Raw genomic sequence first — 20,177 nt, 5'->3', positions numbered from 1 at the left:
AAGGACAAACTCATCATCAAATGGAAAAGCTTTGAGCCCCAGAGACCTAACCAAAGTGTAAATTTTCTTCAGAGGTTTTCATCAGAATTCAAAATCAAACTATTTTGGTCTCATATGGGAAGAAACACAGAATCCTGAGCAATAAAAGAGAAAGGTAATGAAATATGTTAGTGAAATGTCATTCATTGCCAGTTAACAGGGTGGTAGATACAAGCTCCTAAAATACTTAACCAAAAAAAAAAAAAAAAGTTAAAAGTTAAATTCATGTTAATTTAAGACTTCACATAAAAGTACATTTATTAGGAAAACATGAGGATATGTGTGGAGGTAAAAGAGAGAATATGAGAGAAGAAATCGATTCCCATGCAAGTACCAAAGATATATGTTTCATTACGTACAAACTACAAGATGCAAAGTCTAAAGCTGGAAATGTTCGCCAAACCTTCCCTCAGGTAGTAGTCAGTTTAGATGGGGACATGGGTGATTGTTTCACCTGAGCTCCAAAGACCCTAGTGTTGGGTCAAATGGAGTAAAGTGAGGGCTGTTATGGTTTGAATATGAGGTGTCCCCTGGAAGTTCATGTGTGGGACAAGCCAGGACATTCAGAGGTGAGACAATTGGATTATGAGGGCTGGAACCTCATCAGTAGGCTAATCCATTTGATGGCTTAATAATTTGAACAGATTAAAGTTACCCTAAATCATTTATCTCCATGAGAAATCACAGTTTTCTAAGATCATTCTCTTAAATCAGTGACTTTTGAAGTGGCAACTATGAAGTGGGAAAAAATTGTCACAGGTTATTACAGGACTTGTTTCTATTTTCCCTTATTTTATAGGAAATGGTCATGGGCTTTGTTTTGTTTTCTTTTGGTGCATTTCACCCTTTCCTCTCCACTTACGCTTCATTTGGTTAGGCCAGAGAAAAAATTAGGGCCAGGCATAACACTGAAACTAGTGAGTCTTCACTTTATTCTTCAAAACCCTATGGACTTTAGAAAAGTTAGAGGAACCCAAAACCAAAGTATTTGAGAGAAATGTTACATGAGAGCATTCAGTTTGAGAACAGTACAACTTCCCCCCAACAACCCCACAAGCTCGGAAGCAGACACAGACAAGGAAGCCAGCAGAGTGGGCAGGATGATGGTAGGGCCCAGCGGTGGGGAAATGTCTGAGAAGCACTGTGAGTGACTGCCAGCCTCACAGGAGCCACCAGTACCTAAAAACCACCCATGTTTATTAAAGTGAGCACCACCCACCGATGTTGAGAGCCACGGCCAAAGGGGCCCCAGCAAATTTCCAGCTGCCAGCTGATTGGCTCCTCTGCAGTGATGCTCATTGGGCTGTTTCCCCGCCCTTTCAGACCACGGGAGCTGCTCATTGGGGGACTCTTTTGGCTCCGCCCATGCAACCCAGTCAATTGGCCTGAAGAGAAAGAGGAGTAGGGGGGGGGGGAGGTTGAGAGGCTTGTGGGAAGCCGGTGGTGGCAGTTGGGCCCTGAGGGAATTCCTGAAGAGCTCCTGTGGTGTGGAGTGTGTTCTAAAAATAAAGTTCGTTTCTGCTTGATAAGTGGCTCGTGAATTGTGCCCAGCCAGACTATGGCACACCTCTATTATCTAGTGGCTGCCATTCCAATTGGCATCTAAGGACTTCCCTTGAATTATCACCAGTCATTCAGCCACTTCACTGAAAGGCTCTGCCCCAGGACTTTTTGAGTCTTTGTCCCATTCATGGTTCCCCTCTGCTCTCCTAACATTTTGGGAGGCACAATCCTAAAATCAGAAGGAAGGAAGGTGAAATCCTGGACACATATAGTACAGAACAAGGAGCAAAGTAAGAGACCCACCTCCACCTCCTATTTATATAAGGTGTGATGTTGCTGCTGCTGCTGCTGTTGTTTTTGAAGGTGGGGTAATGAATGAGTTCAAGATTCTCCTCAAAATGAAACAATCATTAGTAGATAGCAATTGCAAATGAATAAGCTTTTAGCATTGCTACTCAGTGAAAATGCAGAGTATTGAAATTTTATCCTTTTTCCAGAGCCTCTATGCTCTGAAATGGTTAACATCCACTTCCAAAAAATATTATGAAGTCCTGTTTATTTGCAGATGGCAGAGGGATTCTTAATTTAAAATGTAAGTGGTAACTACAATGGTGGCCTTGGTTTGGAGTTATCATTACCACTTGTTCTAAGCAAAGTTTCTATTATATATCATGTGAAATAATAGCTCCAAGGGCGATCTTGAGAGTATACACTCACAATGCATGAGAGTCAAAGACTTCATTATTGGCAAATAGACTTTCCTAACTCCTGTTCTAAACAAGCACATCTCAGAAATCCTGCTCCAACAAGTGTAATGGAATGGTCTTTTCTTTGTGAAAGGTTAGAGTACCTCCATTTTCAACTTCTAGTATCTCCTAATCCTAAAACCTCAGTAGGAGACAGATGAGAACAAATTATCTGCTCTGATCTTATTCATATAAGAATTATCATTGTTCTTATTTAGTTCTGAATAAATCATATTTATTTAGTAACTTAGAATAGTCAAAACATTGAAAGTTGGCATGAGTGACAAAAATGGAGGCAAATTATGTTCCCCCCAGGCCTGAACTAATGACAATATTTACGTTTACCTGAACTTCATAGTACAGTAACTGGAAATTGACTTGCCAAATGTGGAAATTAGTTTTGTTGTTTTAATTATGCTTCAAGATGAAATATCCTCAACTATGATTCTATGTTTTTTCAATAACACATACTCCTTAGTGAATGCCATTTCAAGTAGGCTTTCTTTGACTATTCATTTTCATTTTCATGAAGCAAAACTACAGACGACTACCTTCTGCACTTATGGTCTAATGACCTTCATATGTCTGATATCAAAGGGTCTTAGAAAGTACTATAAAAAATCATGGAATCTGAGTTTATTTGTCTAATGGAAATGAATGCAACTTTTATTGCACCCCTACTTGTCATTCACTTTCTTAAGCATAGAAATATCAGTCTCCAGGGTCTTTATGGATTTTTGGAGAACCTGTATGGTTGGTTCCATAGCCTTGATGATTTGTTCCAACTGATCGGCTGCTGACTCCATGGGATTGCTGGCATTCTCAGTTTTTAGTGCATCCTGCAACTTCTTCAGGGTATCTGTTGAGATGGATTTGCAACAATCTGGACTCAGGTTTTTCTCAGATGTGGGAGCATCTGATTTCCCTTTGGTGTCTCCTTTACAGAAATCACTTAATTGAAGACTCATGATGGGGAATGCCATCAAGTGTGAAAAAAAAGATTCCAAATTCTCAAGGATGTCACTACGGCTCAGCACAGAGACAATGGTTGGTGTCTGGATATTTTTAAACAGTTCTTTAGCTGAACGTTCCAAGTCCAGGTTGATACATTTCTCTGCCATAGAACACATAGTTGTTGCAACCTTCGAATACATAGGTTCCTTTTGCATTTTGTTGTACTTTTCTTCTATTACAGATTGCATCTCCTTAAAACTTTTAAGCATTTCTTCAAAGAAATTCTTAATTGTACTATCTTCTTTTACAACCATCAAGGAGATCTGAGTATTCATATTGTGGTTAAGAAACTCAGTAAATGTGTTTGTGAGGGAAACAAGATCTTGTACATGAAGGAAGAACATTTCAGAAGCTTGAATTAGTCTGTTATTTTCTGAGTTTGAAGACATTTTTCCAACAAAGAAGTTTCAGTACTGCAAATAAAGCAGAATCCAAAGGAAAAGTCAAAGTGGATTTAGCTACCATGAAGACACTGAGCATATAAACATAAACATTAACTCATGTCAGGGACAGGAAAGTTACACAAACTTTAAAACAATAATGATTCTGCACTTAAGTAGAAATAATAAAAAATAATTAAAAGTAGAATAGGAGTGTGTCACTGAATTTATACCACATATATATCAAATATTATGTTCTGGATCTTGAACCTATGGATATGTTGACATGTGGAATAACATTACTCTCCAAAATCTTACCCTCAAAAACTATTCAGTGTCTAGGAGAATATTGGATACAGCATTAAAAGTTAAAAATTAAAAAGAGGCTCTCATCTTAGTTAAGATAGCATAGACACACTTCATCTAATCTTTCCTGCTCATTACACCTACCAATTATGAATATCAAACAAGAAGTAAATACCAGAAAATTTGAAAGATAGATAAAGCAGGTAGAAAGTGGATAAAGCAGATAGAAAGTACAGCATTTGAAGAACAACACAATGATGAATTTCTCTGGTTGTTTTGGTTTTGGGTGACTTTGGTTTTGTTTTGATTTTTGTGTTCTGCTTTTCCTACAAACCTGAATAAATTTATATCTCTTAAAAGATTTGCATCTGCAGTTAAACACCTCCCAAAAAAGAAAACTCAGGTCCAGATGGTTTCACTGGTGAATTCAAGCAAAAATTTATAAGAGAATTATTAAGGGGCTGGAGACACATCCCTCAGGGGTACAGTGCCTGCCTGGCATGCATGATGAGTCTTGGGGTTTAATTCTCAGCGCTGATTTTTAAAAAAAGAAAAGAAGAGAAAAGAAAAGGAATTAATAACAATCCTATATAATATATTCCAAAAATAGAAAAAAAATCTTAACTCATTTTAGCAAGAAAACTACAATGTATCTATCCCTTAAGAACATAAACACAAAAATCCTCAATAAAATATTAGCTAATCCAATGCAATATGTAGAAAGACCAACACATCACAACCAATTTGATATTTATACCCAAAAATGAAAGCCTAGTTTAACATTCAAAAAAATCAGACTGATAAATATAAGGCTTTTTTAAAAATTCAACATCCATTAATGATTTTAAAAATCTCTCAGCAAACTACAAATATAAAATATATTTCTCCACCATAGAGGGCTCTTATTAAAAAAAAAAAAAATACTATAGCTGGGCTGGGGATATAGTGGTAGAACATTTGCCTAGCATGTGCAAGGTACGGTTTAATCCCCAGCACCATTTTTTTTTAATGTCAAAAGATATAACAGAAAAAAGACTAAATGCTTCTTCTCTAAGATCAGGAACTTGACCAGGATGCCCACTTTCTGGACGCCTTACAGCAAATGAAATAAGAAATGTTGTCCTAGTCAGGTTGTTTTTTGGGGGTTTGTTGTTGTTGTTATTTTGCTGCTGTGACTAAAAGACCTAATTAGAACAATTTTAGGGGAGGAAAAGTTTATTTTGAGGCTCATGGTTTCAGAGGTTTCAATCAATAGAAGACTGGCTCCACTCCTCAGGGCTCAAGGTGAGGCACAACATCATGGTGGAAAACTGTGGAGGGAAGACACTCACATGAAGATCAGAGAGCAGAAAGAGTGACTCCACTTGCCTGACACAAATATATATCCCAAAGGCCCCCGATTACCTACCTCTCCCAGCCACACCCTACCTGCCTTTAGTTACCACTCAACTAATCCTGTCAGGGAATTAATTCACTGTTGGGTCAAGGCCCTCAGAACCCAATCATTTCTCCTCTAAATCTTCTTGCATTGTCTCACACATGAGCTTTTGGGGGACACCTCACATCCAAACCATACAATTATCTACATTTTTAAAAATCCCAAGAAATCTATACGGAAACTCTTAGAGCTGTAATTAAGTTTAGCAGTTACAAGGTCAACATACAAATATAAATTGCATTTCTGTTCACTAGGGATGAACAATTGGAGCTCAATAACTTGTTGTAACTGTGATTTTCAATATGCTGTTCATGAAATACTCGGAGAATATATCCTTAGATACAAATCCGAGAAAATATATGCACAATCTATATACTAAAATTCAAAATAACCTAAAATTCTGAAGAAAAACATCAAAGAAAACCCAAATAAATGGAAGACAAACCCTGTGAACTAAAGGACTCTGTATACATAAAACATCAATTCAAGTCCTATCCATGGATTGGAAGGCTCTATATAGTTAAGATTATCACTTTTTCCCAAATTGATCCATGCAGTCACAGACAAAATACCATCAAATTCTCCAGAGATACAGAAAAGGGAATTCTAAAATATATGTATAAATGTAAAGAAACAAGAGTAGACAATTCTTTAAAGAAGAACCAATTTTAAGGACTCACACTACCTGACATTGAGATATGATATAAAACTTCAGTAAACCTGACAGTGTGATATTGGTGACGTGTAGACCAACAAAACAGAACAGAAAGTTCAGAAATAGACACACAAGTGTGGTCAATTGATTTTTAACAAAGATACAAAGGTAATTCAATAAAGTAAGTTAGGTGTTTTTCAACAAATGGTGCTGGAACAACAGAACATCCATATGAGTAAATATGAACCTGGTCCGTACACTTCATACCATATAGAAAAATTAATTCAAAATGGAACATAGATGTAAATATAAAAGTAAAACCATAAAATTCAAAGAAGAAAATACAGGAGAAAATCTTGTAACCCTTAGTTAGCCAATTAGTTCTTTGATGTGATACCAAAAATCATCCATTAAAAAAAATGGTAAGCTGAATTTCACAGAATTAAAAACTGCTGTTCTGTTCTGTAAAGATGCTCTAAACAGCCAGATGTGGTGGTGGTACATGCCTATAATCTCAGCTACTCAGAAAGCAAGGCAGGAGGATGGTAAGTTTGAAACCAGCCTCAGCGCTATCTCAAAATAATAAAAAAAAAAAAATCTTAGGATATAGCTCAGTGGTAGAGTGCCCCTGAGTTCAATGCAAAAAAAAAAAAAAAAAAATCAACACTTCTGACAGAAGACTTTTATCCAGAGACCCTTTAGGTATTAGATAGAAAAATTACTTGACAGTGGTTGTGGAAGCATAAACATACACAATGACAAAATTATATGTAACTATACACACACAAATAAGTACCTATTAACCTGGGGAAATCTCTATAGATTGGTGAATTACATCAACATTAATATTCTGGGCATTATGTTGTAGATTTTCCAGATGAGTCCGGCAAAATTACAAGAAATCCCTGTAATAGTTCTTAAAATTTATCTGTGAAAAATTGGTTTAGAAAAATTAAGACCTAATGGAAGAGTGCATTGGTAGCTCTGGACAGTGAAATACATTTTATCATGACTTTTTGAGAGAGGATAAGCCATCCACATGGAGCTGTCCAAATGGCTGGTTAGAGATATGTGCTTGGAGGACAGGAAAAATTATTGACTAGCAAAAATATATTTGGAGTACAGCCACAAACCAGCAATGATAGAATCATGAGACTGAATGAAAGCACCCAGGGAAAAAGTACAGAGTGAAAAGGAAGCTAAACATAAAAACTCAAACACCAATATTTAATAATATATGAATGATGAGACTCCAAATAGAAATTGAAGGAATGTTTGAAAAAAGAGAACCATACAACCCTGAGAAGAAAGTCAATAGGAAGGAGTAGCCAATAATTTCAAATGCTATAAGTAAGACAAACATTGTATATTATATATTCTATTACAATAGGCACTACAATGCCATTGGTGAAGCAAGGGAGCAATGTTGTAAAGCAGTGGGGATAAGTGTAGAAGCCAGATTACAAATACTGAAAAATTAATGGAGAAAATGAAGTAGAGATAATACAGGCACACTGCCAAATTGGAAAGTCTCAATGAGGTGACATAAGAGAAGGTGCAGGGTCAAAAGGAGATGATTTTCAGGTTTGTTTGATTTTTTTAATGCGATATTCATAAAAGCTGAGTTTTGAAACCATTTTTAAAGTGTTTAGTTAATTGAACCAGGAAGATTATTCAGGGATGGAGTCATGCAATTGATAGGTGTCCAATAGAGTTTTTCAGGAAAAGGGAGTGGGCTTCAGAATAAGGAGGAAAGGAAAACATTCTTAGAGAAATTATCAAAAGAGAAGGTACATACAGATACATTTGGATAGCATTGATCAATTCTACTCATTAACCACTATCCTCAACCCAAGCAAACTTGTCCAATCAGCCTTCCTGATCCCTGGCATCACCCTGACACCACTGCCTGCACTAGGAAAAGTTGCCTCCTGCTTAAGAATTGAACAACAGCAGATGAGGTAGAGAGGGATGATGGGTGGGGAGGGGAGGGGGGATAGTAGGGGATAGGAAAGGTAGCAGAATACAACAGTCACTAATATGCCATTATGTAAAAATGTGAGTGTGTAACCAATGTGATTCTGCAATTTGTATTTGGGGTAAAAATGGGAGTTCATAACCCAATTGAGTCAAATGTATGAAAGATGATATATCATGAGCTTTGTAATGTTTTGAACAACCAATAAAAAAATATAAAAAAATAATACACACAGTTAAAACTGAACTTCAGAATAAATACAAATAATTTTTCAGTAAAAAAAAAAGAACTCAAACTATCCCTATTTGCCCATGACATGATTCTATATTTAGAAGACTCAAAAAAATCCATCAGAAAGCGACTAGAATTCATAAATGAATTCAGTGAAGTAGGAGGATATAAAATTAACAACCATAAATCAATTGCATTCCTATACACCAATGACGAATCAGCTCTAAGAGAAACCAGGCAAATGGTACCATTCATAATAGCTTCAAAAACAACAACAACAAAAAAAAAACCTGGGTAATCAGTCTATCAAAAGAGATGAAAGATCTCTTTGATAAAGATTATAGAACAGTAAGAAAGAAACTGAAAAAGACCTTATAAGATAGAAAGATCTCCTATGTTCTTGGATAGGCAGAAGTAGTATTGTCAAGGTGGCCATACTACCAAAAGTGCAATCCAGATTTAATGCAATTCCTATTAAAATTCTAATGACGTTCTTCATAGAAACAGAAAAAACAGTCATGAAATTAATTTGGAAAAATAAGAGGCCCAGAATAGACAAAGCAATTCTTAGTGAGAAAAGTGAAGCAGGAGGCATCACAATACCAGACTTTTAATTATACTACAGAGCTACAGTAACAAAAACAGTGTGGTACTGACACTCAGACAGACATGAAAACCAATGGAAAAAAAAGAAGAAGACACAGAATCATACCCAGATAAATAAAGTAATCTCATACTAGTCAAGATGCCATAAAGTTATTTTGGAGAAAAGACAGCCTCTTCGACAAATGGAGCTGGGAAAACTGGAAATCCTTATATAGTAGCATGAAATTGAACCTCTATCTCACCTTACACAAAACTCAACTCAAAGTGGATTAAGGACCTAGGCATTAGACCAAAGACTGTGCCTACTTGAATAAAAGGTGGGCCCAACTCTCTACCATGTCCTCTTAGGAACTGACATCCTCAATAAGACTCCTAAAGCACAAGAAGTAAAATCTATAATCAATAAATGGAACAGTATTAAACTAAAAAGCTTCTTTACTACTAAGGAAACAATCAAGAATGTAAAGAAAGAACCTAAAGAATGGGAGAAAATCTTTTCTACAAGCACTTCAGATAGAGCATTAATCTCCAGGATATAAAAAGAACTCAAAAAACTTAACACCAAAAACAAACAACCAACAAACAAATCAATAAATAAGCAAAGGAACTGAACAGGCACTTCACAGAAGAAACAATAAGAACTGTCAAAAATATATAAAAATAATGTGCAACATCTCTAGCAATTAAGAGAAATACAAATCAAAACTATACTGAATTTCACCTCAACCCAGTTAGAATGGCAATTATCAAGAATACAAGTAATGATAAATGTTGGTAAGAATGTGGGAAAAAAGTTTCACTTATACATTGCTGGTAGGACTGCAAATTGGTACAACCATTCTGGAAAGAAGCATGGAGATTCCTCAAAAATCTTAGAATGGAACCACTATTTGACCCAGTTATCCTACTCCTTTGTTTATACCCAAAGGACTTAAAATCAGCACACTATAGTGACATGGCCACTTCAAGTTTACAGTAGCTCAATTCACAAGAGTCAAGCTAAGAGGACAATCTAGTTGCCCTACAACAGATAAACTGGATTAAGCAAATGTGGTATATATATATATATATACACAATGGAATATTACTCATCCGTAAAGAAGAATAAAATTATGGCATCTACTGGTAAATGGATGGAATTGGAGAATATCATGCTAAGTAAAATAAGCCAATCTCAAAACACCAAAGGCAGAACATTGTCTCTGATATGTGGCTGCTAACCCACAACAAGGGAGGGGAAATTAGAAGTTCTGGATTAGCCAAAGGGGAATCAAGGGAAGGGAGGAGTGGAATAGAAAAGACAACAGAATGAATTGGACATATCTTTTTATCCTTAAATATGAATATACAATCAATGTAACTTCACATCATACACAACCACAATAACAGGATCCTAACTAGAACAAGTTATACTTATTCTATGTATGTATAATATGTTAAAATATACTCTACTCTCATGTATATCTATAAAGAACACATTTTAAAAACTGGACAAAAAATACAAACAATAACAATGCTGAAGAAGATGTGGATAAAAAGGACCATTTTTACGCTTTGGTGGGATTATAAATGAGAACATCCACTATGAAAATCGGTATGGAGGTTCCTCAAAAGACTAGACATGGAACCACCATATGACCCAGACGTATCACTCTTCTGTATTTATCGTAAAAAATTAAAGTCATCATACTATAGGGATCCATGGATGTACACCCATGTTTACAGCAGCACAATTCACAATAGCCTAACTATGGATAAGAAAAAAGTGGTTTACCCACATAAGAGAGTTTTATTTAGCTATAAAGAAAAATGAAATCGTGTCATTTGTAGGAAAATGGATGGTACTAGAGACCACTATGTTAAGCAAAATAAGCCAAGGGTTATATGTTTTCTTTCAAATGTGAAAGCTAGAGAGGAAAAAGGAAAAGAAAGATGGGGGGGGAGGGCTGAAATTTCACAAAAATCAAAGGGAGATTAGTAGGAAAGGCAAATAGGAGGAAGGGGAGAAGAAAGTGTGCTGGGGGAAATATATTAGTCATATTTTTATATTGTGTGTATGTACAACTACTAAACAACAAATTCCATCATTATGTACAATTGTAATGCACCAATAAAGAATGTAGGAAAAAAAGATTCAATTCTGACTATTGATTTGATGTCAATACTAACTTTAGTCAGGAAGGATATAAAAAGTTCACGTTCTGCTGGGTGCAGTGCCACACTCCTGTAATCCTAGCAACTTGGAGGTTGCGGCAGAAGTATCACTAGTTCAAGGCCAGCAAGACCTTGTCTCAAAATAAAAATTAAAAAGGACTGGGAATGTAGCTCAATGGTTAAGCACCCTGGTTTCAATTCCCAGTACCCACCCCCAACAAAAAATAAAAGAAGTTTGAGTTGGTTATATAGGGGACTCAGTATAAAGTCAATATTTGCTTCTAGTTTTTCCTCTGAAATTCTGAAAAGGAGACTAGTAAAGTGTGCCTAACATTTTTGCATTATTATTGTTCATACCTCAATTATGGCAGCTGTGGTTTGACCTCTATGTGGTGCAGAGAAAGGGGTGTCTGAGTAGGAAGTTAACATTATGAAGAATGGAAATGGAATGTAAAGAAAGAATGGAAAACCTAACACCTTAGGTACGATCTCATTGAACATTATTCCTCAACAATATTCCCTTCCATAACAAAACACAACTGTTTTAGATAGGGCAAATGACAGACATACCTTATCCAGCTACTATAGGGACTAAGTTGGTGAACAAGGCTTTAGTTTCCATACCTACTAATCTAGTTTATATAGATTGACTTTATTTTGTTTATATACAAATATATAACAACAAATTCCATTATTATGTATAATTAAAATGCACAAATAAAATGCAATTAAAGAAAAAAGGAAAGTGAACTTCTTGAAATCCAAACTGCCACATATTATCTCATGATAAAAAAAACCATTGATAGTTCAATATTGTCTAGAGAATAAAACACAATTTCTTTGCATAGCATTTAAGTCCACCTACAAAGTGCTCTCAATTGTCCACTACTCACCTTCTCTCAACTGCTGTAATACCCTGTGCCATCAGCATAGTGGATTCATTTTGTTCCCTGAAAAATATTCTATACATTTTGGTTCAGCTCCTTTGTGCTCCTTCATTATCTCCTCCATATCCCTTACCCCACGCCTTAAGAAACCCTACTTTTCATCCATACCCAGTTCAAATACACTGGCCACACGTACATTCCTTCTTCTCCCAGGCCCCTACACAGTGAGGACCTAGGATACATCAAAGACAAATTGACCCATTGGGACAAAAGTAAAAAACACACAGCTCACTCCTCTTTAGGGCCACAGAGCAGCACCTTTACATCTCATAAGTCTCTTGTCTGAAATATTCATTCTGTGTCCTCTACCCAACATCCCCCCAACAAGGAATACTTCTGTTGATATAAGACAAGCTACCATTTAGTAAGTTTTGTCACATATTAAACCACTATGCTAAGTGCTTTATATGCATTATCTTATTTAATCTTTATGAAAATCCATAAATTATAAACACACATTACACCAATGAAAAAATTTAGAAATGTTTCCCAGGGTTACAAGCTAGTAAATGGTACTTTAGGTACATAAAACCAACTGATTCTAAAGCCTGTGGGCTCTCCACTAAGTTATACTTGTACTAGGTGATTGTCCTGTTTCTGAGATATCTTTGCTATTAAAGAATCAATGAAAATTCAGACTAAATCCAAAGGAAGAAGCATGAAAGTCTCTGATCTATGCTTTTAAGGGAAAAGAATCAAGTTGGTCTTTAAGGTTCTATGTTGACAAGATAATTCATTACAATAAGAAAAAGCAATAAATGGCAGAACTCCTAAATTAAAAGATGATCAAATTTTCTAAAAAAAAAAATACAGTAGACTATATCTGAATTTATAACTCTTAAGAGCCTAAACAAAGCAATCAGCAACAGACAAAGGTACAAATGCAACAGAAGATAAAAGAAATTTAATATCTAAAATAACTGACAAGATGAAATCCCAAAATCTCAGCTGAAACCAAAAGGCCATCTTCTCTAATGAATTGAAATAGTTCAGTTGTGCAGCACCTTTCAATAGTAGAAAGTTCATGAGAGAATAGAAAACTTATTAAGTTTACCACTTTATTGATCTTTCAAATTACATTATTTGATATGTACTGTTTATATTAACATAGGAAATAGAAGAATTCTGAGATAAGCCCTCAGATGCAGCCTATAAACCAGACAGGCAGAGGGACCCAGCAGGGACTAGAAAAGCCTATAAGTCATCACATTCCACCAGAAGCATCCAGATGAAACCAGATGGAAGAGCCCTACAACAACATTCCCCAACAACTAACTGCTGGGACTACGGGCTCAGAAACACAGCAAGGTAAATAATCTGGACATTTCTCTCGGTACTGATATGATACTTGGATCATCAGTATTACAGGGATTTTGTAATAATGATTCATTTTGAATCCTAGCCATAAACAAAGTAAGAACTGTTACAAGAAGATCCCATGGCATATTGTGTGTGTGTGTGTGCGCGCGCTTGTGCGCACGTGTGTGCGCACATGTGATTTTGTCCAAAGATACCAAGGAAGGAAGAAAATTAACATCTTCTAAGACTAAGTCACAGAAGAAGACAAGTAATGACATCAATTTCAGAAAGGATAAAGGATGAAAGGACACTTGTGTGTGTGTGTGTTGCTTACATAGATAGGGACATTTTCTTCTGTCTTAATGTTAATAGTGGCACTTGGTGTCTGTGAAAGAATGAATGTGGACTCAGACTAGTTAATGTATAGAGATTTTTATTACTCTCTAAATTAAACCATATTTTATTACTCTCTAAATTAAACCATATATTTAAACCATATACTGGACATTTTCTGTGTTCCACTTCTTGAGGGTAAGGAATATCTTCAAGACACATAGTAGAGACTTCACAAACAAACATCTGGTAAACTGATGAGTAACCCTGACATTTGCTTTCTGGTTAGGAATATTATTGCTTCCTGGTCAGAAATATTCTTTAAAAGAATTTACATCAGAAAGTATATCATACATCATGATTAATTTTTGTTTTAAATTAGAGGCCATGGTTTTAGTTTGAATCAAATAAAGCTCAGAACTAGATATTAGCTGTTATTTTCTTCTGTAAGACTTCTGTGTTTATACTCTATTTCCAAACTCCCAAGTAATCTAAACTTCCATGGTAGCAGGGCACAGTGAAGAATGGTGACAGCCTGGAGAACCGCAAAACCTCAAAAAGCACCACTGTTATATCCACAAAAGTATCCTAAAAAGTTTTATTCAAAAATATGACAATCATTTTCATCTTATAATGTGGTTCCTTTCTTGAAAATTAAATCAACTATCTACTATCACTAAGTCAACCTTATTTGTATACACAATCACCAATATACTTCTGCTAAGTCTTATATGTTTTTTAATCTTGAATGTTTACTTCTCAATTAAAAAGAAAATTGACAAGGCTGAATCCAATTTAGCACCCATTTCAAGCTAATCTTTGTTTCCATTTTAATTTCCTAAGGCACGCTGACCACAGGTTTCAGCACTATGGGACTTGTTTCCCTATAATTTTTATGAAATGAGAAGTCAAAACTTTGTTTTAGCAACAGAATTCTCTTATTAGATAAAATTTACCCACCCAGGACCCAAACGTAGAGAGCTAGAGAAAACGCAATTGCTTTAGAAGAGACTCAGGTGAAATAAGAATTCCCCCAAAACAAGAGCGCCACCTGCTGGTCAGACATTCCTCAGCCCGCTGCTCCTAGACACTAGAGAACATATTTCATGGAGGGCTTAGGTAAAATATCAGTATAAACTCTGTGCAGAAGTGATGGTAACTCCCCAAGCAGAATTTTTTTCACTGACAGAAAGCACCATCATATGAGAACTAAAATTATATAAAAGTTAAAATTTGCCATACAAAAGTGTAGTTAATCATGGCTGGGTTAAATATACCATGAGCTACCTGATAATGCCTATAACTTCAAAAGTCCCCAGGTTATGATTGAAAATCAAACAAGGTGGGGGGCAAGAACATGAGCCAGATCTCCTCTCAGGGACAGGATTACACATCATCTATAAGACATCAGTTGAAGCTTGCCTGAGTAATAATATGATCTTTAAGAAGAGTGACTTCAATTAATTTCAGGGCTTTTCCTTTGTTGAGTGGGATAATCAATCTGGGATTTAGAACTAAATTTTTTTAAAATATTTATTTTTTAGTTGTAGTTGGACACAATATCTTTATTTTATTTTTATGTGGTGCTGAAGATAGAACCCAGGGCCTCAAGCACATGCTAGGCGAGCGCTCTACCGCTCAGCCACAATCCCAAACACCTAGAATTAAATTTTTAAAGACAATAATGAAGACACTCACTGCACATTTCGAACTATGGTTCTCCATGTGGTGTCTATTAATTATCAAGCACATATTTATCAATTTGAAAGAGTACAAACTGTTAACCTTCCCTGGATGACCAAAGGTCTCTATCTAATCAATGTGTCAAGATACATTAAAGAGCAGGTTGTTTGAAATTTTAAATTTGCACAAGTCAAATACTATCTATAATTTTCTATGACACCTTACTTTCAACTGTAGTCATAAATCTATAAGACAGCAAAGATTTTCTTCTTCTTTTGCTTTATGGAGCCTAGCATACTACCTTTTTTCTTTTGTCCTTTTTATTTTTTTTTATTTGTTCTTTTTAATTATACATGACAGTACAATGTATTTTGACACATCATACATACATGGAGTATCAATAGCTTCTCATTTTTGTGGTTGTACATGATGTGAAATTACACTGGTTATGTATTCATATATGAACACGGGAAAGTTACATCTGATTTATTCTGTCTTTCGTATTCCCATCCCCCCTCCCTTTCTCCTTATTCCCCTTTGTCTAATCCAGTGAACTTCTATTTCCCCCCATCCCCAAACCCCGCTTATTGTGAGTTAGCATCTGTATATCAGAGAGAACATTTGGCTTTGGGGTTTTGGGGTGATTGGCATATTTCACTTAGCATAATAGTCTCCAGTTCCATCTATTTACAGGCAAATGCCATAATTTCATTCTTCTTATGACTAATATTCCATTATGAATATGAACCACATTATGAGTATAAACTACATTTTTTCTATCCATTCATCTGTTAAAAGGCACCTAGGTGAATTGAACTTCTATAAACATTGATGTGGTTGTATTACTGTAGTATTCTGATTTTAAGTCCTTTCGGTACATGCCAAGGAGTGGGATAACTGGGTCAAATGGTGGTTCCACTCTAAGTTTTCTGAGGAATCTCCATATTGCTTTCCAGAGGGAATGCACCAATTTGCAGTCCCACCAGCAATGTAGCATACTACTTTACACTACTCTCTGCTTTTTAGTCTTATTGTTGGAGCCTAATACAAGAGCTTATTCTAAAACAATGGCCTCCTATAATTTTAACTTACCAATTGTTACTGAATTGATAAATTGTGCAGTGTGTGTTAGCACACACCTGTAATCACAGCTACAGGGGAGGGTGATGCAGGAGGATCATTTAAGCCTGAAGTTGGAGGCCAGCCTGGACAACATAGTAAGACCCCCATATCTCAAAATAAAAAAAGGAATAAATTGCTTATAAATAAATTGCCAGGCCCTTCTAATTTCACCTGTCCAAACTCTAATTCAATATTTTCAGTATTTCAATTCCCATCTCCATTTATCTTGAGGTAGACAGATGCACACACCTTTTCTAGAAGATCTGTGTTCATATGATGGCATATGGTAGCTGCTAGAGATATTTTCCACTTTTTCAGAATAGTAAGACCCTCCGGCCTAAATATCTGAATAGGGATGCAGGGTAATCTTCTGAATTCAAAGTTGGAAACTAGAATTTTCTGCCATAAGATCTGAAAATCAAGAGCTTAAAAAAAGTTCATGGAAAATTCATAGGAAAAAAAAAGGAGAAATCAAAGTCCAAATTTGTGTTTATGGAATTGCAATTTGCAACCCATTGATAAGTTTGGGTAATATTTAATAGGTCCTCAGCCAGCAATTTTTAAAAATGGAAATGAATTAGGAAATTTTCCAGATGTTATTTAGCAGAAATTCGTGTCTAACTCACATGTGTGTGTAAAAGAGGGAGAGAGAGAATATCTAGATAAAAGTGAATTTAAGATTTATCACCATTCTACCAGGGAGCTCCTAAAGATTTTCCAAATCTTACATATAAATGGCTATTTTATATTCATAGTTTTTAAAAATGTTCCTCCTTTAAATTTTCAAATTATATCCTCATGACTTGAAAATTTAATTATTTTCATATTTACTTTCTCTAGAGGAAAAAAAATCTTCATTCCTTCATCTCACACTTCTAGGGTTCCCATGTCCACCTAAGAACCAAGTTGCTGGAATACATAGATAAGACCCAAATTAAGCAGATGTTTGCTCAAAGAAAGAATGTATCAGATCCTATACAGAGAATAAAGGGCTGCTTTTTCTTTGATTTCTCCTGAATTAAAAAAGAAATATAAAAAAAAGTGCCAAGTACATAGGAAGGTAGATTTCTCACCCAAATAATCTCAGAGGAGTATGCATTTTCCTTTTTTGTCTAAATGGTACTGTTAAGTACAAACACAAGAAGTCTCCTATTTGGTTTATATTTTTGTATAGTGTAATTGTATTACTTTAATACTTTTGTAAGAAGGCATTATCTTCTAAAACTAACTCTAGCCAATCTTACTGATAGCCAAGTACAATATGAACCACTTAAATGATTTAATCTATAAGTTTTGCAAACAGATTATCATAACTACACTGTCCTCTGCATGGTGCCCATCATCTCCCCAAATTAAATTTTAAGCCAAAGCCTTGGGTTATAATCTTATGAGGAATTCTTTTAAAAGATTATAATTTTATATGTGAGATGCCTCTAATACCCCATGTTTAAAAAATAAATTGCCCATAAAGAGATATAGAGCTTTGAATATTTTAAATGAAGATAACCAAACATAGAAACACAAAAATCATATCAGTAGCCATCTAAACAGAGATCTTAATGTTCTTTTGCCCTAGTAATTTAACCTTAAATATTAGAAAAAAAATCAACATGGAAGATACATTCATTGTAGATGCTAAAGGAGTGGGAAATTAAGAAGCCCTTATATCAAGAGCTACCATTCTGAGTTGGATTCTGTTTCAAAGAGAAGTTCTTAAATATTACCTGGAAAAATCATGTTTGTTTATTAATATCAGATGCTTGATAAACATGAATATTCTCTATCTAGAGAATACTCCCAACACCACAAAACCTAATGCCTTAATCTAAGTATTAATGGGCTATATTCTGCTGCTATATTTTCCATACACTGACTCCAAGTTTCATAAAAATTGCTTTAAAAACTCTATTGAGTTTTCTGAGGAATTCTTGAGGTAGTATATTGATACTTGGTTATGCATGAAGTAAGATTTCCTGATCAGATTCACACAGCAGATATTTTTCAAGACCTTTAGTGAAGATATGTTATTTTATTTTTTCAGAGATCATACTTGAAACATGGCTCACAGTGACTTCCTCTATCCAGAGAACCCAAGGAGGCGGCAGGAAGTAAACCGGCTTCACCAGCAGCTCCTTGACTGCTTATCTGACAGCTTCCATGCCACCAATAAGCTGATAGGGGTTCTAAATACACACTTGGGCTGCACACTGGCCTCCACCGAAATGAAGAGAGATGGGACTATCAAAGAAAATTGTGACATCATCATCCAAGCCATAATGAATATCCAAAATGAACTGCAAAAGGTTGATGAAGCACTAAAAGAAAAACTAGAACCAACCTTGTATAGAAAACTTCAGGATATTAAGGAAAGGGAAACAGAGAAGATTGCAATCGTACAAAAGGTTATTTCAGTCATTCTGGGAGAAGCTACATCTGCAGCCAGTGCAGTGGCTGTTAAACTTGTGGGCTCAAATGTGACAACTGGCATAATTAACAAGTTGGTCACTGTGTTAGCTCAAATCGGTGCTTCTCTCCTTGGTAGTATTGGAATTGCTGTTCTTGGCCTTGGCATAGATATGATCTTCCGGGCCATCCTGGGAGCAGTGGAGAAAACACAGCTTCAAGCAGCCATCAAAAGTTATGAGAAGCATCTGGTGGAATTCAAGTCAGCCTCAGAAAAATATCATCATGCCATTATTGAGGTCACAGATATTGTCAAACACCAAATGAAATGAATAACCTTTTGGTTTGCCACTGGAATATTTTTCTGCTTCCCTCTTAATAACAGCATTTGCTTCTTTGATTTTCCATATGTTTCCAATATGGATATAAATGGGATAAAGAGTTCAGAAAGGGAAACTGGAGATGTTAAAACTAGATTAATCTTGAGTTTTGCACAAATAATGAATGACTGGATCAGCTGGTGCTAGAACCTGTGAGGTAAAAGATGTATATCCCAGGATGTTTTCTCACCCTACTCTACCAGATCTACATAGGAGTAAATGTTATCTCAGAGCAGCAGGTGTAAGAATTGCTTTTTTCTTTTTTCTTTTTTACTTTCCAGTCAAAATCCTTAACATTTACATTGAATGCAGACACTTTCATGTCTACCACTAGCTTCAAACATCACTTAATACTAAGGAGGCATATTAAAGAACTTCTGGCTAGATACAAACCAAATAAAATAAAATAGAAATGCTACCATATTTTTTAACCATTAGATTTAGTCCGGTTTTCTATAGACAGGAAGAGACTGAAAATGGTTTATAATGGGCAGAGGTTATAGCTCAGTTGGTAGAGTGCTTGCCCTGTATGCATAAGGCCCTGGGTTAAATCCCTAGTACCACAAAAAATAAAAAATAAATGGTTTGTAACAATTGGTTTCAATGATGAGACAATGTATCTGTGAACTTCTACTAATTACACAATGTAATCTGGGTGGATTAAAAAAAATGAAAAAAGTTCTGTTTCTATAATTGTAATCCATGTGGACCAACTATGATGACTATGATGACAAAGTGTAATTCAGATATATATATATATATATATATATATATATATATATATATATATATATATATATATATCACCCCAGCTATATATGCATAAAATGTGCTTGGAATGCAGAAAAGGAACTCACTACTCTTTAAATATTTGTTATTTAAAAAAAGACAATTTATTATGAGTTTTCTGAAAAAAAAATAACTTTGCTTTCAATACTAGCAGAAAGCAAGCAGTTGCCT

General features: G+C 35.4%; 2 protein-coding genes across 2 annotated transcripts; one reads left to right on the top strand and one right to left on the bottom strand.

Moving 5' to 3' along the window:
* Positions 1 to 2,965: 2,965 nt before the first annotated feature.
* On the bottom strand, positions 2,966 to 3,691 carry LOC308658357 (uncharacterized protein C12orf60; the record flags this gene model as incomplete). The annotated part of the gene is made up of 1 exon (XM_081310913.1): positions 2,966 to 3,691. One exon carries the CDS (start codon positions 3,689 to 3,691, stop codon positions 2,966 to 2,968), a length of 726 nt encoding a protein of 241 aa, XP_081167039.1.
* A 9,550-nt stretch (positions 3,692 to 13,241) lies between these two features.
* Positions 13,242 to 19,169, top strand: SMCO3 (single-pass membrane protein with coiled-coil domains 3; the record flags this gene model as incomplete). The annotated part of the gene is made up of 2 exons (XM_081310323.1): positions 13,242 to 13,305; positions 18,476 to 19,169. The coding sequence occupies exon 2, from the start codon at positions 18,492 to 18,494 to the stop codon at positions 19,167 to 19,169; it is 678 nt and encodes a 225-aa protein (XP_081166449.1). The 5' UTR covers positions 13,242 to 13,305; positions 18,476 to 18,491.
* Positions 19,170 to 20,177: the final 1,008 nt, after the last annotated feature.

Source organism: Spermophilus citellus (assembly GCF_964194105.1).
Source record: "Spermophilus citellus genome assembly, chromosome: 10".
NCBI lineage: Eukaryota > Metazoa > Chordata > Mammalia > Rodentia > Sciuridae > Spermophilus > Spermophilus citellus.
Note: the sequence above shows the minus strand (reverse complement) of the source record. Positions and strands in the feature narration are given on the sequence as shown.